Genomic DNA, 25,770 nt, shown 5'->3' on the forward strand with positions numbered 1-25,770 from the left:
AACCCTTGTACACCGTTGGTTAAGATGTAAATTGGTTCAGCCAGTTTGGAAAACAGTATGCAGGTTCTGCAAAAAATTAGAAATAGAACTAGAATATGACCCAATATTTATACTTCTGGGTTGTATACCCCCCCAAAATGAAAACAGGATATTGAAGAGATATATGTATTCTGATGTTTATTGCAGCATTATTCACAGTAGCCAGGGTATGGAAACAATCTTAGTGCCCATCAACAGATGAATGGATAAAAAAGATGTGATGTGTACAATATGTGTACACAGTGGAATATTATCTAGCCACAAGAAAAGGAGGTCATCCTGCCATTTGCAATACGGATGGGCTTTGAACACATTATGCTAAGTGAGATAAGTCAGATAGAGAAAGACAGGTTACTGTATGATATCACTTATATGTGGAGTCTGAAAAAGCCAAACTCTTAAAAACAAGAGCATGACATGGTGGTTACCAGAGGATGAAAGATGAGGAAATAGGACATGCTATTTAAGGGTACCAACTTGTAATCAGTAAATAAGCCTTAGAGAGCTAATGAACAGTATAGTGAATAGAGGCAACAGCATGGTATTATAATCATCAAATTTGCTAAGAGACTAGAACTTAAAGAGACTAGAACTTAATTTTTCTGCTAAAAAGAAATGATAATTATGTAACATGATAGTTGTGCTAATTATTGCTACAGTGGCAGTCACAGTATAGCTTATAAATTTGTCAAGGTAACATGCTGTACACCTTAAATTTATAAATTTATATGTCAAATATATTTTAATTTTTAAAAAAGTAGTGTTTTGATTTACATTTCCCTGATTAATGATGTAGAGCACCTTTTCATGTACTCCGTGGCCATCTGCATGTCTTCTTTGGAAAAATGTCTATTCATATCCTCTGCTCATTTTTAAATCAGATTTTTTTTTTGCTATTGAATTGTATGAGTTCTCTATGTATTTTAGATATTAACCCTTTTATCAGATACATAGTTGTAAATATTTTCTCCTATCAGTAGGTTGCTTTTTTCATTTTGTTGGTTTCCTTTTATGTGCTAAAGCTTTGAAGTTTGATGTAGTCCCACGTGTTCATTGTGCTTTTGTTGACTTTGCTTTTGGTTTCAAATCCAGAAAAAAAAAATCATTGCCAAGACCACTATCAAGGAGCTTATTACTGCCTATATTTTCTTCTAGGAGTTTTATGGTTTCAGGTTTTATGTTCCCATTTTTAATTCATTTTGAGTTAGTTTTGCATGTGGCTATACAGTTTTCCCAACACCATTTATGGAAGAGACTGTCCTCTCCATGTTGTATATTCTTGGATCCTTTGTCTTAAATTAATTGCTTTTGTATGCATGGGTTTATTTGGGGGCTCTCCGTTCTGTTCCATTGATCTATGTGTCTGTTTTTATGCCAGTACCATGCTGTTTGATTATTATAGCTTTGTAGTATAGATTGAAATCAGGAAGTGTGATACTTCCAGCTTTCTTCTTTGTTCTCAAGATTGCTTTGGCTATTAGGAGTCTTTTGTGGGTCCATATAAATTTTAGGATTGTTTGTTCTACTTCTTTGAAAAATGCTGTTGAAATTTTGATAGGGATTGCTTTGAATCTGTAGATTGCATTGGGTCATATGAACATATTAATAATATAATTCTCTTAGTCCATGAGCATGGAATAACTTTCCATTTGTGTCTTTTTCAGTTTCTTTTATCAGTGTCTTATAGTTTTCAATATGCAGGTTTTTTATCTACTTGGTTAAATTTATTTTTAGGTATTTCATTCTCTGATGCAGTTTTAAATGGTATTGTTTTCTTACTTTTTCTTTCTGATAGTTTGTATTAATCTATAGAAACAACAGATTTTTGTATGTTGATTTTGTATTCTCCAACTTTACTGAATTCATTTATTCTAAAAGTTTTTTGATGGAGTCTTTGGTGTTTTCTATGTGTAATACCATGTTATCTGTAAATAATGACAGTTTACTTTTTCTTTTCTGATTTCGATGGCTTTTTAAAAAATTAATTTATTTGGTTGTACCAGGTCTTAGTTGCGGCAGGCAGGCTCCTTAGTTGCAGCTTGCCAGCTCCTTAGTTGCGGCACGTGGGCTCTGTAGTTGTGACATGCAAACTCTTAGTTGTGGCTTGCATGTGAGATGTAGTTCCCTGACCAGGGACTGAACCCAGGCCGCCTGCCTTGGGAGCGTGGAGTCTTATCTTCTCTGGTGGGGAAGTCCCTGGATGGCTTTTATTATATTTTCTTGCCTACGTCCTCTGACTAGGACTTCCAATACCATGTTGAATAGAAGTGTCAAGAATGGGCATCCTTGTCTTGTTCCTGATCTTACAGAAAAATCTTTCCGCTTTTTACCATTGAGTATGATTTTAGCAATGGTCCTGTCATACATGGCCTGTATTATGTTGAGGTACGTTTCCTCACTACCCACTTTGTTGAGAGTTTTGATCACGAATGAGTGTTGAATTTTGTCAGATGCTTTTTTTTTTTCCGTTTATTGAGATGATCATTGATCTTTATCCTTTCCTAATATGATGTATATCACATTAATTTCCAGATGTTGACTCATCCTTTCATTCCTGGAATAAATTCCACTTCATCGTGGTGTATGCTGCCTTTAGTGGGTTGTTGAATTTGATTTGCTAATATTTTGTTGAGGATTTTTGTGTCTGTCTTCATCAGGGATATTAGCTTGTAATTTTCTTTTCTCTCAGTGTCTTTGTCAAGTTTTAGTAACAGGGTCATGCTGGCCTTCTAAAATGAATTTGGAAGTGTCCCTCCCTATTAATTTTTTGGAAGAGTTTGAGAAAGATTGGTAATAATTCTTTAAGTGTTTGTTAGAATACACCAGTGAAGCTGTCTGGTCCTAGGCTTTTGTTTGCTGGGAGTTTTTTTGATTATTGATTCAAACTTCTTACTAGTAATTGGCCTGTTAAGATTTTTAATTTCTCCTTGATTCAGGGTTGGTAGGTTGTATATTTCTAGGAATTTATTCCTTCTAGTTGTGAAATTTATTGTGCTATAGTTTTTTATAGTAGTCTCTTACCCTTTGTATTTCTGAGGTGTCACTTGTAACATCTTCTTTTTTGTTTTTGGTATTATTTATTTGAGTATTCTTTTTCTCAACGTGAGACTGTCTAAAGGTTTCTCAATTTTGTTTATCTTTTCAAAGAACCAACTCTTAGTTTCATTGATCTTTTCTACTGAAGTTTTAGTCCCTATTTCATTTTTATCTGCTTTAGTCTTTGCTATTTCCTCTTCTACTAATTTGGGCTTCATTTCTCCCTCTTTTTCTAGTTCTTTGAGTTGTAAAGTTAGGTTGTTTATTTGAGAGTTTTCTTATTTCTTGATGTAAGCATTGTCATTATGAATTTCCTGCTTAAAACTGCTTTCACTTCATCCTGTGAGTTTTGGTCTGTTGTGTTTACATTTTCATTTGTCTCAAGATAGTTTTTTTTCTCCTTTGAATTCTTCTTTGACTCATTGGTGTTCACTAGTATTTTGTTTAGTCTCCAAATATATGTGAACTTTCCAATTTTCTTCTTGTAATTGGTTTTTTTCATTCTATATCATTGTGGTTGGAAAAGATGCTTGATATGATTTCAGTCTTCTTGAATTTGTTAAGACATATTTTGTGGGCTAACACATGATCTATCCTGGAGAATGTTCCTTGTACATTTGAGAAGAATGTGTATTCTGTTGCTTTTCGGTGGAATGTTTTGTGTATATGTTAATCTGGTCTGATATGTTGATTAAGTCCAGTGTTTCCATATGGATTTTCTGTCTGGATTATCCATTGACAAAAGTGGGATATTATCCCTACTATTATTGTATTGCCATCAGTTTCTCTTTGACCAGCCCTTGCTTGTCTCCTTAGTCCCACATACTACAAGTCCCTTCATTCGGGTTTCCCAGTAGTCTGAGCTCTATCAGAACTGTGACATCATCTCAGTATTTTCCCACTCACAGTGGAACTTTTTCTTGCTGGGAGTAATTTTTATTTGTGGTTAATCACCTCTAAGTTTTCTGCCTCTTGTTTTACATGTGTTTACCACAGTCTCTAGCTGACTCTTTTCATAGATATGGGCTCTATCTCAGTTTCTTCTGTATCTGAATATTTATTTCCTTACTTAGTGGTGATGTGAAGTTAGTAGTATTCTATATCTCCTAGTTGTGCCAAAGTCATGGATTGTTGTTGGTAATTTTATTTGTTCTCCTTATATTGATATTTTTAGTTTTTTGGAGGATTCATGGAGAGATTCAAATTTAAAGAGTTTCTGTTATTCCTCAGATGTTGCAAACCAAATATATGTGTTCTAATAACAGTTTCCTCTCCCTTTTTCCACTATACTGGCCTTTTTCTTTCTTGCATTTGTATTTTCACCTGAAACCCTAGAAATAGAAAAAATACATACTTGCAGTTATTTTTATCCCTGGAGAATAGACAAGAAAGCAAAGTCAGCTACAAATAATGTAGGGCGTTTGTATATAGTATATAGGTCTCGTTACATAAGAAATGTGTTAATGTTCATGTGATGAGATTAATTTTTCTTGTTTCTAGAAGTCTGGAAGACTGATCACATGAAAGAAAAGAGCCAAGAAAACCAGCCTAAACATGTGTGGGAAGTTGTATTCATCAATAACGAAATGCTGACTAAAGAACAAGGTAATGTAATAGGAAAACCACTTAACTTGGACACAGATTCTTTTCCTTCCAGAAAAATACTCTGTGGGTGTGACTCATGTGGAATGAACTTCAACTATGTTTCAGAATTCGTTATCAATAAGAAAAACTATTTAGGAAAAAAGACTGATGAATTTAATGCCTGTGGAAAATTGCTACTCAATATTAAACATGAGAAAACTCACACTAGAGAAAAAAGTGAATTTTTTAAAAATGGGAAAACGGTCAGTGATAATGAGGATCCTGTTCAGCTTGAGAAGATTCAAACTTTAGAGCAAAATTTTGAATATAGCATATATCGAGAAACCTTCCTTGAAAAGGCAGTATTGTATACACACAAAAGAGAGATCACTGAAGGGAATGACTGTGAATATGATGAATATGGGAGAAGGTTCTGTGATAACTCATCCTTCTTGTTCCATCAGATAACTCCCCCAAAAGAAAATCACTGTGAACTTAGTAATTGTGGGAAATCCTTATGTGTGAAGTCCACCCTTTTGAAACATCATGGGGCACATTTGAAATACTATGAATGTGATGAAAGTGGGAATAATTTCAGGAGGAAGTTGTACCTCTCACAGCTTCAGAAAACTCATACAGGAGAGAAACACTTTGAATGTAATGAATGTGGGAAAGCTTTTTGGGAGAAGTCACACCTCACTCGACATCAGAGGATACACACGGGAGAGAAACGCTTTCAATGTAATGAATGTGGAAAAACTTTCTGGGAGAAGTCAAACCTCACTAAACATCAGAGATCACACACAGGGGAGAAACCCTATGAATGCAGTGAATGTGGGAAAGCCTTCAGCCACAAGTCAGCCCTCACATTACACCAGAGAACACATACGGGGGAAAAACCCTATCAGTGTAATGCATGTGGGAAAACTTTTTACCAGAAGTCAGACCTCACTAAACATCAGAGAACACACACAGGACTGAAACCCTATGAATGTTATGAATGTGGGAAATCCTTCTGTATGAATTCACACCTTACAGTACATCAGAGAACTCATACAGGTGAGAAACCCTTTGAGTGTCCTGAGTGTGGGAAATCTTTCTGTCAGAAGTCACATCTTACACAACATCAGAGAACACACTTAGGAGATAAACCCTATGAATGCAGTGCATGTGGGAAAACTTTCTACCACAAGTCAGTACTCACCAGGCATCAGATAATTCATACAGGGTTGAAACCTTATGAATGTTATGAATGCGGGAAAACCTTCTGCTTGAAGTCTGACCTTACGGTACATCAGAGAACTCACACAGGGGAGAAACCCTTTGCGTGCCCTGAATGTGGGAAATTTTTCAGCCATAAGTCAACTCTCTCTCAACACTATAGAACCCATACAGGGGAGAAACCCTATGAATGTCATGAATGTGGAAAAATCTTCTATAATAAATCATACCTAACTAAACATAACAGAACACATACAGGGGAGAAACCCTATGAGTGCGGTGAATGTGGGAAAACCTTCTGCCAGAAATCACAGCTCACTCAGCACCAGAGAATTCACGTAGGGGAGAAACCCTATGAATGTAGTGAATGTGGAAAGGCTTTCTGCCATAAGTCAGCTCTAATTGTACATCAGAGAACGCATACAGAAGAAAAACCCTATAAATGTAATGAATGTGGAAAATCTTTTTGTGTGAAATCAGGACTTACTTTGCATCAGAGAAAACACACAGGGGAAAAGCCTTATGAATGTAATGAATGTGGGAAATCCTTCAGTCACAAATCATCCCTCACGGTGCATAACAGGGCTCACACAGGGGAGAAATCTTGTCAATGTAATGAATGTGGGAAAGTTTTTTACCGTAAATCGGACCTTGCTAAACATCAGAGATCACACACAGGGGAGAAGCCCTATGAATGTAACACATGTGGGAAAACGTTCTCTCAGAAGTCAAACCTCATTGTACATCAGAGAACACACACAGGAGAAAAATCTCATGATTGAAGCGAATATTAGAAATGTTGAGCATTTCAGACAATTCACACCGTGGAGAAAGCTCTGTTGACATCCTGAATGTTCCGTAACCTTCATCCACAAACCAGCCTTATTTTACTCTAAAGTAATGACATGGGACATATCTCTAGACTGCAACAAGTATAGGACAGTCTTGTTAAGAGGTAACATTCCATTGAACGTCACATAACTAATACTATTAATACTAATACTAATACCTCACAGATATTTTGATTTTGTAAAAATTGTAGCAAAAATACAAACTAGATTATGTCGTAATTTATGTTGGGGAGAAGTCTGTCCATTTGAGACATATGGCTTGAAGATTTTCTTTAGAGGTAATCAGACATTAGAAGTTAGAAGTTGTGTTTTGGTTTTGATGTCATAGTTATTTTTAGGAAACAAATTGTAATTTATAGATGTATATTGTGCAATGTAAAGCTTTAAAAACTAATAAAAAAATAGTAAAATAGACTCACAAGAAGGTGCAGTAATAGTACATAAAATTCTCATGTGCCCTTTATGAAGCTTCCTCTAATAGTAATGTTACATAACCATAGCAAGTACAAGGAATTGATGGTACTCTACTACTAAGTCAGATACAGACCTTATTCATATTTCACCAGGTAGTCTGTGTGTTTATGTGTGTATTTCTATGAAATTTTATGGTTTATATATTTGAGTTAACCTTCACAGGTTGCAGAATCAAAAAGTAATCTGGAATCTGTATTACGATAAGATTATAAAGGAATCAGGATTTCACAATAAGAAGTTTCCTTGTATTAATAATCACAGCCTTTCTGCCTTTGGCAACCATTTGAATATGAAGCTTTTTAAAAGCAGAGATAAATTGACTAATTAGGGCAACAGCACTAAACACCTGTGAAGTATCCCTTAAGTTCACAGGGCTTAGGTATGTATGTTATATAAACTATATGTTTCCTACACAGAACTTAATGAAATTGTGAATAGAAAATAGATACTCCTAGTTTAGCAGTTGTTAACAACATTAGGCACATCTCCCATGTGTGTAGGGCCTGGAGCAACAGTTCAATAAAAGGAAGCCCACAAAGCTAATGTCTAACATTTTAAAACTTATATATCAAAATAACAGAATGTTCAATAAAATGTATTCTATGCATGGGGATATCTAGGCCCTACTCCCATTGCCCCTTTTCTCTTTTCACCCATGGTTCATCGCAAACCATGATGTGCCTTGAGTATACATATGTAAATACTCTAGCCTTCAGCCTAAATTTATCCAAACCCTGTGTAAGCAACTGCTTTCCAAGACAGGGTCCAGGAAAGAAGCCTCAGACTAGATGACACTCAGGGCTGTAAATTAGACTGTAAATTCCAGGGTCTGATGTACCCAGAGATCTGGGCCCTTAATGACTGTTGATTCTGTGAGAAGGAGGATTGAGCCTGGAGCAGGGCCAGAGTAGAACTAGAGTGGTGCTTTTATTGACAGGGCAAAGGTGATATACTAAATTACATGATCAGATTATGTAAATAATTAGGTTAAGCTAATAATCTAAGATTACATAACCAAATGATCTTAGATTGCACACAGAGTCTAAGCTTCCATTTTAGGAAACTAGACAAAGAAGAGCAAATTAAGTCCAAGGAATAAAAAACAAAAGAATAATGAGAATTAGGGCAGATATCAGAGTAATTGAAAACAGGAAACCAATAGAGAAAATCAGTAAAACCAAAAGCTGGTTCTTGGAGAAGGTCAATAAAATTGATAAATCTCTAGCCAGTTTAACTAAGAAAAACAGAAGACACAAGTTGCTAATACCAGGAATGAAAGAGAGCCATAACTACTGATCCCATGAGCATGAAAAGGATTATACAGAAATGTTATGGACAACTCTGAGCCCACAGATTTGATAACCTAGATGAAATGGGCCAATTCCTTGAAAGACACAATCTGCCAAAACTACAGAAGGATAAATTGGAATAGGCATATATCTATTCAAGAAATTGAATCAGTTGTTAATCTTCCAAATCAGAAAGTATTAGGTCCAGATGTTTTCACTGGTGAATTCTACCAAATTAAGGAAGAGATGGTGTCAGTTCTCTACAATATCTAACAGAATGTGAAAGCAGAGAGAATACTTCTTACGCATTGTATGAGGCCAGCATTACCCTAATTATAAAACCAGGCAAAGACATAACAAGAAAGGAAAACTACAGACCAATATCTCATGAACATAGATATAGAAGTTTTCAACAAAATATCTGCAAATTGAATCCAACAATGTATAAAGAGAATTACATGCCGTGATCAAGTGGGATTCATCCAGGTGTGCAAGGCTGGTTCAACATTTAATAATCAATTAATATAACCCATCATGTCAACAGGCTAAAGAAAAAATATTATATGATCATATCAATAGGTGCAGAAAAACATTTCAGAAAATCCTAACACCCATTCGTGATAAATAAGAAACTCTCAGTAAGCTAGGAATACTAACTTACTATAAATAAATACTAAGGAATTTCCTTAACTTGGTAATAAACATCTATAAAAATCCTACAGCTAGCATCATACTTAATGGTGAGAAACTAGTTGCTTTCCCAGTAAGATAAGGAACAATGCAAGGAGGTGCCCTCTCACTACACCTTTCCAGCATCCTTCAGGAAGTCCTAGCTAATGCAGTAAGACTAAAAGGTACAGATTTGGAAGGAAGAAATAAAACTATCTACGTTCACAGATAACATGATTGTTTATGTAGAAAATTCCAGAGAAACAACAACAACAAAACCTCCTGACACTAGTAAGCAATTACAGCAAGGTTACAGGATATAATGCTCAAGCAGGTGATAAAAAGAAATGAGCTATCAAGTAACAGACACACAGAAGAACCTTAGATGCGTATTGCTAAATGAAAGAAGTCAATCTGAAAAGGCTTTATACTGTATGATTCCAACTGTAATGCATTCTCATAAAGGCAAAACTGTGGAGAGAGCAAGAAGATCACGGGTCCGGGGTGAAGGTGGGAGGGATGAATACGTGGATTACAGAGAATTTTTAGGATGGTGAAACTATCTTGTAGGATACTGTAATGGTGGATACATGTCATTGATTTGTCAAAACCTACAAAATGTAAAACACAAAGGGTCAATCCTAATGTAAACTATGGATTTCAGTTGTAAAACTATATCAGTATTGGCTCATCAGTTGTAAAAATGTACCACACTAATGCAAGATATTAATAATACGGAACACTGTGGAGGGAGGTGGAGGTGAAGGGGTATATAGGAATTCTGTGCCTTCTCATTTTTTCTGTAACCCTAAAACTACTCGAAAAAATGCAGTGTATTAAATAAATAAACAACCCAGCCTCATATAACATAATAGATTAATCTGTGAGGATGCTTTCTTACATATTTACAAAATTGAAAACTCACATCACTCAGTACCAATTTTCCCATGTGGGGTTGGGCTGGGGAGGGGAATGCATTCTCAGAAATCATATATTGACAACCACTGAAGCATATATTCAATTACAGCTTTCTGCTTTTCTAAGACTTATTACCTTTTTTTGGAATTATCTTAAATTCCTTACCTCTCATTATAACATCTTGTTTCTGTACTAAAGTTTTTGCTTGTCAGTCATATGTTTTTGCACTGCAGCTATAATCACCACTAATGAATATTTGGGTTGTTTTTATAGTCTTCGTAATACTTTATTTATTTTAATATTTATTTAATTATTTATTTGGCTGTGCTGGGTCTTGGTTGCAGCCTGCGGGATCTTTGTTGCAGCATGCGGGATCTAGTTTCCTGACCAGGGGTCAAACTCGGACCCCCTGCATTGGGAGTGCGGGGTTTTAACCACTGGACCACCAGGGAAGTCCCCAAAATACTTTAAATTATAGCAACTTAAGGCCCAGTGTAATAGAGTCCCTTAACACCTAAAACTAAAAGGTCCTCTAATGTCCTAACTGCACATTTCCCTCCCCATTCTACTCCCACAGATAAGGTCCTGTAATCAAACAATCCTCCTGTTTTACCAAGGCAACCAGGTGTACCTGTGGTTCTTGCTTTTCCCTGAGTAGCAAGTTTCACTTCCCTACCAGCCCCCAAGATTATTCAGAAAAGCCAGTCCCATCCTCTCACAGGAACCAGGGGTCGCTGCACCCTCTTGATAGTACAGAGCCATTTCCCACAACCCCTAGTTGTTCCCTCTGTTCCCAAGTGCACTACCTGTGTGACCTTGGATGGCATGTGGTGCCCTCTTGCCTGGCCTGTGAATATGCATAACTAGTAAACTTATGTAGATCTCACCTGTCCAGTGTGAGATGTCATGTGTTCAGCTATTCCATTACCCCAGGGCAGGAATCCCGCCACCAACAGAGTGACTAGAAGGCAGTTAATACAGTTGGCATCATGAGCAGGATTATCCATCCAAGACAGGTCACCTAGTCAGTGTTAGCTCATTGCTCTTGGCTAACTGGTTCTGTGATGTGGCAGAGGCTACTTGGGATAGAACCACCAATCGCTGGTAGGCTTGCACTTTGGCCTGCTCTGCTCTGTGTTCTTTTTTTGGAGTGTCGCTCTCCCTTCCCACTCTGAGAGGCTATTGTCGCTAAGAGAGAATTATTAATTGGCTATGCCCCTGTGTGGCTTGCCATTGGGTTCAGTCTGTTTGGCAGGTGGTCTCTAAGCTACCTATGAGGCCGGCTGCTGGACTTTGATACTCTCCCTTGTAACCACCCAGAAGGTCCATGCCATGGGTGATTGGATAGAGACAAAAACTGAAAGCCAAGACTTTACATGGCTAGAAATCCAAAATAACCGAGGAAATTTGCACAGAGAAAACAGAGAGAAAGAAACCTGCGTGGCAGAAAAAAAGACCACAGCCATGGCAGACAGAGGATGTTCAATCAATCAACCTCTGGGTTATGGGCCCAGCATGCTTTTGCTGCACCACCTGCTACCTATTTCTATGTTGTAAAAAAAAAAAAAAAGAAAAAAAATTCTGTGCTTATAGTTAGAGGGGAAAACTCCCATCCTGTGGCACAGCAAAGAGGTTAATTCAAATGCAACTTAAGCCTGGGATCCTTAAGCCATATGCAGAAACCATTGCCATGGAGCAGGCCCCTAACCCTGATGATCCTGATCGGATGCTCTCTGGAGACAGAAATTTGTAAGTTTGATTAGAGTAAAAAGAACCCCTCCTCCTCAGAAGTATATCCAGTAACCACAAAAAGAAAAGAAATGGAAAGAAAAAATGAAGGGAGGGAGGCAGACTTAGACACAGGGAGAGGAAACAACAAAATAACTGATACAAAGGTCCACAGTCTTTTGTTTTTGTTTTTTTTTTAATTGAGGTATAGTTGCTGTACAATATTATGTAAGTTAGGTCCACAGTTTGACCCAACTGGAAATCCAGAATTTACTAATATAATTTATACAACAAAAGATAAAAGGGTGCTGATTGGCTTTTATACCTTCCAAATTAACTTTAGTGTTAACTCTAGTATCTGCTGAAATGTACCATTGGCAAACTTTCATGGCCTTAATACAGGGTTCAAGTTATAGTTATACCTGAGCATCCCACTAAATGTAATCACGTTACCCCTAAAATCTTAGAGGAGTTATTGAACATAAAATAGTGCTATAGACTCAATTGTGTATTGCTCCAAAATTCGTAAGGTTGAAATCTAATCGCCAGTGTGATGGTATTTGGAGGTTGGGCTTTTGAGGGTGATTGGGTTATGAGGACAGAGCCCTCATGAATGGGGTTAGTGCCCTTACAATAGGAACTCCAGAGAATTCCCTTGCTGCTTCTGTCATATGAGGACTTAGGAAAAGACAGCCATCTGTGAACCGGGAAGTGGGTCCTCACCAGACATCTGGCACGTTGATCTTGGACTTCTCAGCCTCTAGAACTGTGAGAAATAAATTTTTGTTGTTTATAAGGCACCCAGTCCATTGTATTTTATTATAGCAGCCCAAACAGACTGAGTCATTGAGAAGAAATAGACAGTATTTCTGTTGGTTAAGGTGAAACATCCTACGATTCATGGTATCCATTGATTTAATTTTAACATAATCCCATAGAAGGCATGGATGCTCTGATCCAGTGAATAATAAAATTATATTTTTGGCACTTACAAATTGACAAAATGGGACCCCGTGTACCGTATACCCCAACTGAAACCATTATAAAGACCTATCTAGAGAAGTGGTTATCACCTCTGCTTCTCTGTTTAATGGTCCAGTTTAGCTTATTCTTAGTCTGGAAATAATGATGGTGCTTCACAAGGGATTATCACAACCTTAATGCTATGGCCCATCTGTTAAGGACCCAGTACCCAATTTATTAAAATTATTGCTTCCATCCAAATAGCAAGTAGTAAATATTTTCTTATTCCAGGTTTGGCTAATATATTCTGTTCAGTGCTCTTTTCAACAGCCTCTCAGCCACAGTTTGCCTTCACCTCTGAAGGGACATCAGACACCTTTACCAGGCTACCCGTGGGATACCTCAGCAACTCTGCCATTGCATAGTCTTCGTGGGCAATACCTTAACTGCATCCAGTTTTCTCCAGGAGCACAGGTATGACATTACATTGATGACATCCTCCTCTGAGGAAATTCGTTTCACAAATCCACTTGGGACATACAAATACCCACAAAAGAACTCACAAAAAGAGGCATAAGTTATTTCACCACACATAACACAAAGATCTACCCCCTCAGTTAAGTTCCTGAAAATTATTTGTAAACCAAGGGCCGCTCCATCCCTGACACCGTCAAGAAACAGCTATTGACTGTTTTTTTTGTTTTTTTTTTTCATTGTGTGTTCTTAACACACACAGTGTTAATACAGATATGTCCTTTAGTCCTTTTGGGGTTCTGTAGGCAACATATTTCCCCACTTAAATTTTTTTTTTAATCTCACTGATGCTGTTACTTTCAAATTGGCCCAACTTGTATAGGGCCTCCTCCAAAAGCAGGCTCAAGAACCAGTCCAAATTGAAATCAGCAGGTGCTCCCATTCATGCCCTCAGAGACTCTTTCACTGTGGGTGCTTTAGCAGCCTCCTGGAAGCCAAACCAAGGCTGCAAGGAATACCGTGCTGGTGGATGAGGCATTCTGTAAACCTCTTGATGTTGGTTTTGACAGATGCATTGCAGGCAGGGAAGGCAAATCCATGTACTCCAAATCTTTTGATGGTAGGTACAAAATACTATCTGTTTTGTGATGGGAATGATCTAATGCAGTCACCCTGATAACAAGTAGCTAAACTGATCCATCCACGGAATGGTGCCAAGTTGGTTGGTAATTGGTGGTCTCTACTGCTGGCAGATTAGGCACTTAACAGGGACTTTAGCCAGATCGGCCTTGATGAGAGTGAGTCCGTTTTGCTGAGCCCATGCATAATCTCTTTCACTCCCGCTGCGGCCACTTCATTCATGAGCCCACTGGGCAATGCCAGAAGAGGCTGGGAAAAGGGCCTGACTGACAGAAGGAGATGGGCATCCACAGAATGTGTCCTTAATTATTCAGTCCTCCAGTGAGGTTACTCTTTGGTGAGCATTCACATGGTACACAAATACCTTCACTCTGCCCATTTGGAAAGGTCTGGGCATGCACCTCTTCCCGAGAACTTTTCAAAGACTTTCCAGGGTACCCCTTCTTAGTCCTTGACCATTTAGCTAAACCATTAGCCACTGTACATAAATACGTGTAGACCCATAACTTTGGCCATCTCTGCTTCTAGGCAAAATAAACCAGGTGCACTGCTCAAATTTCTTCCCCTTTGGATGATTTCCTTTTACCACTGACTTTCAGGGCCATCTCGGAGTGGGGATGCATACTGTGCAGAATCATCTAACCCGAGCCTGAGGTTTTTTCTTTCTCAGTCATCTGGTCATAGGGAACTCCTCATGAGGCCATAGCTGTGGATTTGGGGGTGGGGGGCATGGGGTTAACAGATATACTGAAAGCATTTGTAGGCATTGAGGATCTCGGCTCCATTGAACTCTGTTCTTATTTTCCTGTCCCAGTTTTCAGGATTCTGTTCCCTACCAGTCAATGCCCTAACTTGTAATGAGGCTGTGTAAGGTTGGAAATTCAGTTTACATAGTAATTAAGCTACCCAACAGATTTGTCACTGGGTTTCCTTTCATAAATCTCAGCCCTGCAGCTTTAGGGGATGAGGTGCTTTCAAGATTATCATTGAAGCTTTAAGGTCCCTGTGTGGATCTTGAGCTGGGAATTTAAAGCCCCGAGCTTCTCATCTTCTTTCCCCAAAGTTCTCCAGCACATTTAGAAGTAACAACCAGTTGCATTATACTCCTTGTGTTCACTAAAATATCTAGGGGAGAAAATACTTGATTTCCCAGAGCCTTGCTTTCTATAGGCACTTGATTACAGGTATCTAAAGGTAATAATTTGTGTATCTGTATTGCCACTGCATGTCATGAACTATCAGTGACCCTTTACAACTGAAACAGGATCTTTAATAGCTTTAAATCTGACTCTAGTCAGATAACAGCATCTAATTAAGAAAAACCAGACCCAGTTCAGAAAAGCCAGACCTAATTTGGTACAAATTTATGATTCAGGAAGGATTTAATTAGAGACATAGAACCATAAGAAGAGTGTGTATGTCTAAAGGGATTTATTACAGGGCTTTGGCTTTCTACAGCTGTGGGAACTGGTTAAGCAGTCTCTATAAGGTTGTTGTCTTCATGTCTGATGAAGGCGCTTGAAGTCCACAAGGCAGACAATAAGGAAAGGAAGGTGGATGTAATGTGGAAGAGAGCAAAAACAAACGAGAACTCACAACCATGAGTGGCGCCGACGAGGATGGGTTAAAACTGGAGTCAGTTCTCATTGCCTCTGACCTTGATGGTGTGGTGTCCTACAGAAGCTTGGCCCCTTAGTCACTGAGGTGGTGTGTGCATCAGAGGAGCTGAAGGATCCATGTGGAACACAGTCCTAGAGGTGTCTCATGCCAAAGAGGTGGTCAGTAGATCAGCAATAGCACGTGTGAGATACAAAATGGCTGTTACATCACTTATGCCCTCCAAGTCTTGCACAAGAATCTCTTTTATGGTCCACCCCATGGGAAACATATAGGAAAAGGAATTTTGGGAAATGTATTTCAGTCTCGCCTAGGTAACACATTACAGAGCAACCACATTGGCCTATGAAGGAACTGTGAAATCAGTTCAATGAATCAGAGCTAACATTTTTAAAGAAATAAAACATAATATCAGAATTCATTACAGATATAGGTAAATACTGTTTTATGAAAAATATTTAAGGTCAGTTATATGTTATCCTGGACTGAAGTGGTTTTCCCCCAGATCCATCCTAATGTGACTGTTTTGGAGGTAGAGCCCTTAAAGAGAGAAAGTTAAATGAGGTCATAAGGGTGGGGCCCTAATCCAACATGACTGGAGTCCTTATAAAAAGAGGAGGAGACCCAAGGATGATCATTGCACAAAGAAAAGGCCGTGCAAGGACACAGCGAGAAGGCAGCCATTTGCAAGCCAGGGAGAATACAAATCTACCAACACCTTGACCTTGGACTTCCAGCTTCCAAAACTGAGCCAAATAAATTTCAGTTAAGTCACCTAGTCTGTGGTGATATTTTGTTATGGCAGCTGAATGTTTGTGTCCCACCACCCCAATTCATATGTTGAAATTTAATCTCCAGTGTGATGGCATTAGAAGGTGGAACAGTTGGGAAGTGATTATGTCTGGAGAGTGGAGCCCTCATGAATGGGAACCCCAGCCTTTCCACCATGTGAGGACACAGTGAGAAATTGCTGTCTGTTAACCAGGAAGACAGTTCTCACCAGAATGCAACCATACTTGTGCATTAATCTTGGACTTCCCAGCCTCCAGAACTGTGCAAAATAAATTTCTGTTGTTTATAAGCTATCCAGTCTGTGGTGTTTTGTTATAGCAGCCTGAATGACTAAGGCAGCAGCCTTAGCAGACTAGTACATGTGTGTACTAAAGATTGAATCAGTCTTCTGGCAGCTTTTTTTTTAAAAACTATAACAATCTTTCTAGAGCAGTTTCAGGTTCATAGCAAAATTAAGGGGAAGGTACAGAGAGTTCCCATTTCCCACACACGCACAGCCTCCCGTGTTACCAACATCCCGCACCAGAGTGGTGTGTATGTTATAATTGATGAGCCTACATTGACACATTGTAAAAGTCCATCATTTACATTGCAGTTCACTCTTGGTATTGTACATCCTATGGTCTGGACAAATGTATTGATGACATTTATCCATCATTATGGTATACTGAGTATTTTCACTGCCCTAGAATTCCTCTGCACGCCGCCTTCTCGTCCTTCCATCTCCACCCCAACTCCTGATTTTTTTATTGTCTCCATAGTTCTTTGTTTTCTGTAAACTCTTTATCCCACTTTAATACTTTAGTTTTTTGCCAAGGTATCATTTAGTATACAAAATATTTTACTTAGTCTCTGTTATTTTATAGTCCCTCACTAGAATATAAACTCCATCAGAACTGGGAGTTTTATCTATTTTACGCACTACTATGAATCCAGTGCCTAAAACTGGCACATTGTTAATAGTCAATGAGTGAGGGGCTTCCCTGGTGGTCCCGTGGTAAAGAATCTGCCTTCCAGTGCAGGGAACACGGGATCAATGCCTGGTCGGGGAACTGAGATCCCACATGCCGCGGGGCAACTAAACCTGCGTGCCGCAACTGCTGAGCTCGCACGCCTCAACTAGAGAGGGCTGCGTGCCACAAACAGCAGAGCCGACGCGCTCTGGAACTCACGCACCACAACTACAGAGCCCATGCACCCTGGAGCCTCCTTGCCACAACTAGAGAAAACCCGCGCGTAGGAACGAAGAGCCCACACGCTGAAACCTAAGATCCTGCGTGCCTCAACCAAGATCCCACGTGCCACAACTAAGGCCGTATGCAGCCAAAAATCTTTTTAAAAAATGTTGAATGAATGTTTGTATTGGATCATGAATTTAAATGTATTTCTTACTGTAAATTGAGGTTGAAGATATTTGCAAACTTTGGCAATGTCTTACAGAAGTAAAAGTAGTCTTATCATACAATTCAGCCATTGCTCTCCTGGGTAATTACTCAACTTATTTGAAAATTTAGATTCACACAGAAGCCTGCATATGAATATTTATAGCAGGTTTATTTCCAAAATTGGAAGTAACCACGATATGCTTCAGTAGGTGAATGGTTAAGCAAACTGTGGTACATCTATACAATGGAATATTATTCATTGATAAGAAGCGAGGTGTTAAGTCACTAAAAATCATGGAGGAATCTTAAATGCATATTGCTTAGTGAAAGAAGTCAGTCTGAAAGGGCTGTACAATGTATGATTCATATTATATGACCTTGGAAGAGGCAAAACTATAGAGATAGTAAAAAGATAAGTATTTGCAAGACCTTTAGGGGGACGTTGGGAGGGTTAAATAAATGAAGCACAGAATATTTTTTCCTGATTGGTGAAGCTGTTTATTATTCTGTGTGATACCATAATGATAGATACATGACATTATGCATTTGTCCAAACCCACAGAAGTTTACAGCACAAATAGGGAGCCTTAATGTAGGCAAATTTAAAAATCATTGAGGAGTTCAAGGAATACCAGGAAGTATTGCAGACTATGACAAGAGAATCTATGTAACAACTTCCCTGAAGGAGGTGGGCAGAAAAGGTGCTAACTAACTTTGGAAATGAGATTGTTAGCCTCAAGACAAAAGAAACTGCACATAAGCACTCTAGGTGATAAACTTGTTTTCCATGGGGTACAGGTTAGCAATTCTGATTTATACTGGAATGGAACATAAGTAAGTGGATGGCAGATGAGGGAGCCAGGTTTATCACTATTGCATTGGAAGGTTACATATCAGTGAGAAGAGGAGGCTAGAATGATCCACGTGGTACTCTGGATTAGAGTTGGAAACATCAGTATGAACTCATGTTTAATTTAATATAGATATATATGGTTATATATGAGAATTATATAAATAGGCTTATGTACACAAAATATTATGTTAGTATACACAAAATATTCCCTTGCTCTGTCATCTGAGAGACTATAAAAACACCAAAACCCTAATAGCAGTGTGTACATGCAGTGCCCAGATCTTGGTTCCTAAAACCATATTCCCATAAAAGGAACCAGGGCTTCTTGGAGAAGTTGCTGATTGTAGGACTTGGGCAGGAAATAAATAGAAGAAGCCTGGAGCATCTTATAGTACCAAAATGTAAGGAAGTGCTCAAACAAAAAAATACCACCTTGATGAGGACATGTCAGAGGACCAGAGGAGCCAATCATACTGATACAAATTATTAAATAAATGGGGGAGAACAGAGCTCCTATGTAAAATTCCAAATAATTTATGTAGATTGCCACCAAGGAGGAAGAGCATAACTCCCCATTCCTGTGGCTGTGCATGGTTACTTCTAAAGTGTACTGTATGGAAAGAAAGACATAAAAATATAACAACCATGGAGAAACTGGACAAACAAGTGATCAAGGTCAGTATCAGCAGTGGTAGGTCATGTTGATGGTGTGTACCTCTGGTCTGATGTGATGGAAGTGGCATTTTATGTGCTTTTCCTCCCCAAATCCCACAACCACAGTTTAATCTTAAGAAAAATTTCAAATTTCAGCCAAGAGGCATACTGAAAAGTACCTGACCAATACATCTCAAAACTGTGAAGTTCATACAAAACAAGGAAAATCTGAGAAACTGTCATAGCCAAGAAATGCTTAAGTTGATATGACAACCAAATGTAATGTGATATTCTGGATGGGGTCCTGGAACAGTAGACGACATTAGATGAAAACCAAGGAAATCTGAGTAAAGTGTGGATGTTAGTTAATAGTAATTGATCAATATTGGTTCATTAATTGTAACAAATGTGCCATACTGATATAAACTGTTAATCATATTGGGAGCTAGATAGTGTGGGTTACATGAGAACTCGCTGTACTGTCTTTTCTATAAATCTAAAATTATTCTAACAAAGTCTATATATAAAAATGTAATGATAGAATTAGGACATCATTATTTTGCCTCGTCCAGTGAATTAATGGCATCATCAGTTGTTACAAAGAGAGACTACTAGTTAATTATATGCCTCATGGTAAAAGAACACACACTGCATATGGTCTTGCTAAAGTGATCACCCTCAGCATGATTAGGCCTGTCAATCCAGCAGCCAGTTTGCATGGAGTACAGAGGACAAAGGAACACTGACTGCACCATGAATGTGTAAGCAGCAAAATCTGGACTGCACCATGTCAGATGCCCCAGGTTTTTCAAAGCCAAATTGAAAAGAACAGAAAGATATAGAAGAAAATCTGTAGAAAAAATTGAAAGCCATAATCAGTTCTTATTTTTTTGCTTTTTTAAATGGGAAAGACTAAACTATAATTCTAGAGATGCACACTTAAGAGATAACACATGCTGTAAAGAAATGAAAAAAGAATGACTCTAAAATTCAAGATGGTATTACTATGGGGAGAGGTAAATTGGGCAAGGGAAAGATTTTTAGGGTGGCTGGTAAAGTTCTATTTCTTGACCTAGTGGTAATTACTAGGATGTTTGCCTAATAACATTTATTTATGCTGTATATTTGTATGGTTTTCTGTATATGTGTTTTATTTAGTAAAAAAAAGTTTTGTTTTTTTTTTTTGCGGTACGCGGGCCTCTCACTGTTGTGGCCTCTCCCGTTGTGGAGCACAGGCTCCAGACACGCAGGCCCAGTGGCCATGGCTCACAGGCCCAGCCACTCTGCGGCATGTGGGATCTTCCCGGACCGGGGCACAAACCCGTGTCCCCTGCGTCAGCAGGCAGACTCTCAACCACTGCGCCACCAGGGAAGCCCTAAAAAAAGATTTTTAAAAATTGAATATACGGGATGAATTGGAGTTCAGGTGAGGAAGGGAAACCAGGAAGGAGTCTTTTATAGTAGTTTAGATGAGAAGTGATGAATGCCTAGTATGAGGAAATGGTGGTGTGGAAGGGCTCTAAATAAGAGAGAAAGGCAAGAGGCAATGAGTAAGATTGAGTAGACATTTGGGTGTTTGGTGTGAGATAGAGACAGATCAGGGAGTAGGTATCTTATATCAAGAAGATTTGAACTTTTATTCTTTTGAAAAGAGCAGGATGTAATAATAGTTTCCACTGGGAACCAAAGGGCAGAGAGTAGGTGCTGAGCTTTGTTTTATTCATCTTCCTTCCACACTTTCTTCTTATCAGTCTGATGCTTGAGAGCAAAAAAAGTTTTTTCATTTTCTTCAATTCTGCCTCCCTCTATTAACTGCAGCCCTTCAGTGTAACTTCACCGTCTCTGCTATCTATAGAACAGAAGCTGAGGAGTCTGAGGTATCTTCATTCCAAGTGGATTTTATAAGATCACATATATGGAATTACATGAGTGCATGCACATTTATTTAATGGTTTCTTGGCTGTTACTGTTATTTTCAAATAAAGCGACCCTAACTGATACTGACATGTAATTTAATGATAAAGGTATAATTGCCTATAAACGTAGAAGAAAATTAAATGACCCCATCCTCTTTTAAAATAGGCATAATTAAATTAAATATGCATAAACTCCAGAGAGATTGATTGGTTTTAAGGAATTGGCTCACAAGAAGTGAGCTTACCAAAGGCTCCAAACAGCATTCCTATCTGCCACTAACACTTCAAGCATGTATAGAAGGGATATCTTGACATGCTCTACACCATTGAACCCCTAGAAGTTTCACTAAGGTAAAATTCCCCTGAATTTTTTCAGATTTATTTTTCACCTTTTGACATGCAAATATATTTCTGCTCTCTTTCTCTTGTCCTTCTGGGATTTCCATAATGTATTGCATATATTGGTTTTCATCCATGGATGATTGTTAAATTGGTGTCTCTAGGGAGAGAGAGGGCTGGAATCTTATTTTTGCCGTCTTGCCGATTTTCCATTTATTTAGATCTTTAAAAATCTTTCAGTGAACTTTTCATCAGGCAAGCCTTGTACAGGTCTTTGTTTTCTTTGTAGAAATGTTACACTCCTTTTGTTAAATTCACTCCTAAGAATTGTTTTCTTTTGATGCTATTGCAAATAAGTTTGTTTTCTTAATTTTGTTTTTGGATTGCTCATTGCTAGTGTATACAAGATCAATTGATATATATATATTGATCTTGTGTCTTGTAACTTTGCTGAACTCATTTATTGTAATATTTTTGATTGGGTTTCTAAGCATTTTCTATATACAAGGTCATGCCATCTGCATATAGCAACAGCATTACCTCTTTATTTCCCATCTGTATGCCTTTTGTTGCATCTTCTTTCCTAATTGCCGTAAGACCTTCAGTACAATATTAACTAGAAGTGGTGAGAGTGGTGTAAGGGCAAATAGAAATGAAAAGTAAGAGGATTATTATTCTCTGTTAAAAATAGTGGAAGAGACATCCCCCCTTCGTTTTTGTAGAGCATTTTCTTTTGTAAACTTGTAAATTTTTTATCCCTTTGAGATGAATATGAAGCTTTTAAAAAGCCTCTTGGCAGTTTTGCACCCCTACAGAGTATCTTTCTCAAGGAGCCTCAGAGCCATCTCTTTGAAATACTTCCAGGGAGATAGCACTCCTTTTTCCCAGTTTCTGGGGGAGGGTGGGAGCCTAACTTCAATGGGTTCCTTGCTCCAAGTTGCAAAACTGCCTCCTGTCATAAAGATATGAGAAGCTTGTTTTTCCTTTTATAAAGACAACAGATGGTCATCCCAATTACCAGATGAATTTTGGGTGAACTATGTGCAATAAATGGTACTGTCAAGTCCTCTTACTTAAGGACTAGTTATTGTTTATCTTGAGAACAGGTATGTAATGAGTTGTACCTGCTTGGCTTTATAAAAGGGTGAGATTTCTCTCTGTCTTTGCAGTCTCTTAGCAGATTGCCTGTAATGCACATCACATTCTGGTTTTATGCTTATTCAATGATAAAATTCTTTGTCTTCTACCTTTGTAAGTAGGTTTTCTGTGTTGGGAGAAATTTTTATTTTTAATTATATTTCTCCAACAATTTTGGTAATAAGAATGGGATGAGTCTGGCAGTTCCTGATTTGAGCCAAATCAACTGAAAGTCTGTGACCTCACAATAGTCAGTAAAAGACCCTAAGTTATTTTAGCTCTATGCTTTTTTGGAATACTGGCTAAACAAACATCCCTATTCAAATTCAAGATTTTACTATTGAATGAACATGGGTAATAATGGGCTCTAAACTCTCATCAAGATCACCGTATGGTTGGAAAATATGGGAAGCCAGGAATGTTGCCTGCAGGTCTCTTTTTTTAAAGCAGTTAGTATCTGTCTGTCACATTGGGAATGGGCATACACGTTGAGACTCCAATCCTGCAGTGGCCAGAGGACAATTCTTTTGATTTGCAGAAGTTCTTAGAAGGACTTTATTCCAGTAAGTGAGTTGCTGATATTTATGGGATGAATATCATTCTAACTATCCTAAGAGGAGTTAAAAATTATTTGGATAGCCAGAAGGAAATATCGAAAAAACAGGAGAGAAAAATGTGAGAATTAAATACATTTTCTCTTTCACAGAACCCTACTCCTCCTCACTCTGCTTGTCCCTCCTACTTTCCCTGAATGTCTTTACCCCTCCGTGCCGGTAACTGACTCAGGGGAAGAGTGAGGTGATGATCTTTCAGATGGGTGGTTCCCTTCAGGGTTTGTTTTTTTTTTTTTTTGCAGTACGCGGGCCTCCCACTGCTGTGGCCTCTTCCATTGCGGAGCACAGGCTCCGGACGCACAGGCTCAGCGGCCATGGCTCACGGGCCCAGCCGCTCCGCGGCATGTGGGATCTTCCCGGACCGGGGCACGAACCCGCGTCCCCTGCATCGGCAGGTGGACTCTCAACCACTGCGCCACCAGGGAAGCCCAGGGCACAACTTCTTTAGCTGGTAATAAATTACCTGCTCGGTTTGAGGACACAGAGTTATGTACTTTGTGGCCTAGACTGGGTCCATTTCATGTCTTAGACCAGATGACCCCTTAAGTAGTCCCTTGTTATCCACATATAGCTAGGAAGGCACATATGATAAAGGGAGAATCATGGAAAGATTAAGAGCTTGGATAAAAGAGTCTGCGTAGTAAGGCAACATATGGAGAGTAGCTGTACTAGTCACTTGGAAAAAGGCAAACATGGTGTTCAACTAATTAATGTAAACACAGGAAGGGAAACCAACGTGCCCACATGATTCATATTTTTCTTTTCTCAACATGAAGGAAACCAGCCCATCCTATTTGGATCACCAGCACAGCTGATGCCATTGAGAAGCCAGCCAGGACTCCTGGGTAATTCAAGTGCCTTTCTCACCAGCTGATGTTACTCATTTAAACGCTTCTTTTCCCCATGCCCCAGAAGACATACACCTCAGTGTGTTTTCAATTTACAGCCCACACATGGGAATGTATACTGATTTATTGCATACAATTCAGCAACCAGCAGCTGCGTGGAATCCTGTAATTAGCAGATTTTGCTCCTTTGATAGAGCAGTCACGTTAGGGTCTGGAAGATCACTACATAAAGGTGGCCAGGGGAAGCTGACTCTTTGCCACGCCACCCCTCGTAACTGTGGAGTAACTAAGGAAGTTATGAACTCTTTGAGAAGGGTTGCTAACAGCTGTACTCGAAGCCTTTCCACTGAAGTTGAGCTGGGAGATATTGCAACAGTGTACCCAGAAGACATGTGAGTCCCCCACTGATTTCCGTCAGTGGTTTGTTGAGGCTTTCTCAAAATTCCCTGATGTGAACCTGGGGTCAGGTCAAAATATACTCTGGTTTTAGCAACCTTTGTTTTGACTCTCTAGCCAACTGTCCAAATCCAAATTAAGGAAAAGTGGGAGGATGGCAAGGACAGACTGTTAGTCAAATCTGAGCAGCAGCTACTCACTTTGGGGATAATCTAGAGAAAGTGAAAAAAAAGAAAGGCTTCTGTGTTGGCTGCTCAGTTAGAACTCCTTGCTAAGGGAATGCTCCCTACTCCAGTCAGCCTGTGACAGGATCAGCGAGAGGGGACTGTAGAGAGAGACTCCGGAGGAGGCAGGGACAAGAGAATCAGCAGGACCTAGAACAAAACCTTCAGCCAGGAAATACTTGGCAAATGGCTCAAAATTGGCAGATTGTGAGAATCTCAGAGGTGGGAGCTGGTGAACCACATGTGTCAGTAACTTTCCCTCAGGCTAATCTCTGCCTGCTCTAATAAAGCCTGGTGCTACTTATTCTGCAATTTCCTCAGAAATTTCTCATTTTCCATCTGGTGGAAGATCGATACAGAGGGTTGGTGTTTTGCATCAGTCTCCTACTTGTTCCTTTTCCTCCACAATTCCCATGCAGATAGGTCCTCTAACTTGGGAATGCATGTTCTTACTTTCTCCTGATCCTTCTATAAACCTATTGGGGAGAGACCTGTTGTGCAACTAAAAGGCTATCATATTTTGTACTCTGGATGGAGTAGCTGTGGAGCTCCTTGGGGAAAAGACACCTGATTTGGTCATGATGTGGCCTTTGAAAGAAAAGGGGTATGGCAGGGAGTGGCAGTTTCACACCATGCTGGGCAAGCGCACCAAGTGAAACAAATAAGTGCATCGTGCTGGGCCTAGGAAATGATTTTTCTTTCCTTCTACCTATGTGGAGAGGGTTTCTGAATTGGAAGATTTTGTTTTTAACATCTTTGTCTTGTTCCTGATCTTAGAGGAAAGTGTTCAGTCTTCCATCATCAAATATGACGTTAACTGTGGGTTTTTCAAAAATGGCCTTTATTAGGTTGAGGCAATTCCATTCTATTCCTAGTTTGTTCTGTCTTGTATCATGAAAGGGTGCTGGATTTTGTTGAATGCTTTCCTGCATCTATTGAGATAATCATATATTATTAAATGAGATAACAATATGAGTTTTTTCTGTTAGTATGGTGTATTAATGTAATAGTCATTTTTGATATTCTGTAATTGATGGTTTAGCATCTTGAAATCATGGGCCAAGTTAATGGCTAAAGATGTTGGCATACATACCATCCCTGTGTTTCCAC

The 25,770-nt window shown here is 38.8% G+C and overlaps 2 protein-coding genes across 5 annotated transcripts in view; both read left to right on the top strand.

Annotated features, from left to right (window-relative positions):
* ZNF33B (zinc finger protein 33B) overlaps positions 1–13,838 on the top strand; it is a 29,982-nt gene extending 16,144 nt beyond the window's left edge. Inside the window, exons 5-7 of one of the 3 annotated variants that reach the window (XM_060126968.1) lie at positions 4,576–4,680; positions 13,088–13,246; positions 13,816–13,838. In XM_060126968.1, coding sequence (XP_059982951.1) covers positions 4,576–4,680; positions 13,088–13,197 — 215 coding nt within the window. In that variant the 3' untranslated portion in view covers positions 13,198–13,246; positions 13,816–13,838. Of the gene's footprint in view, positions 1–4,575; positions 7,241–12,446; positions 12,573–13,087; positions 13,247–13,815 lie in introns of those variants that run through there. The other 2 variants (XM_060126969.1, XM_060126967.1) reach the window with 2 other exon arrangements.
* Positions 13,180–25,770, top strand: part of LOC132507535 (zinc finger protein 37A-like) — a 66,715-nt gene continuing 54,124 nt past the window's right edge. Inside the window, exons 1-2 of one of the 2 annotated variants that reach the window (XM_060126971.1) lie at positions 13,180–13,246; positions 23,969–24,037. In XM_060126971.1, coding sequence (XP_059982954.1) covers positions 24,007–24,037 — 31 coding nt within the window. In that variant the 5' untranslated portion in view covers positions 13,180–13,246; positions 23,969–24,006. Of the gene's footprint in view, positions 13,247–20,504; positions 20,613–23,968; positions 24,038–25,770 lie in introns of those variants that run through there. The other variant, XM_060126970.1, reaches the window with a different exon arrangement.

This window comes from Lagenorhynchus albirostris, chromosome 16 (assembly GCF_949774975.1).
Source record: "Lagenorhynchus albirostris chromosome 16, mLagAlb1.1, whole genome shotgun sequence".
Taxonomy (NCBI): domain Eukaryota; kingdom Metazoa; phylum Chordata; class Mammalia; order Artiodactyla; family Delphinidae; genus Lagenorhynchus; species Lagenorhynchus albirostris.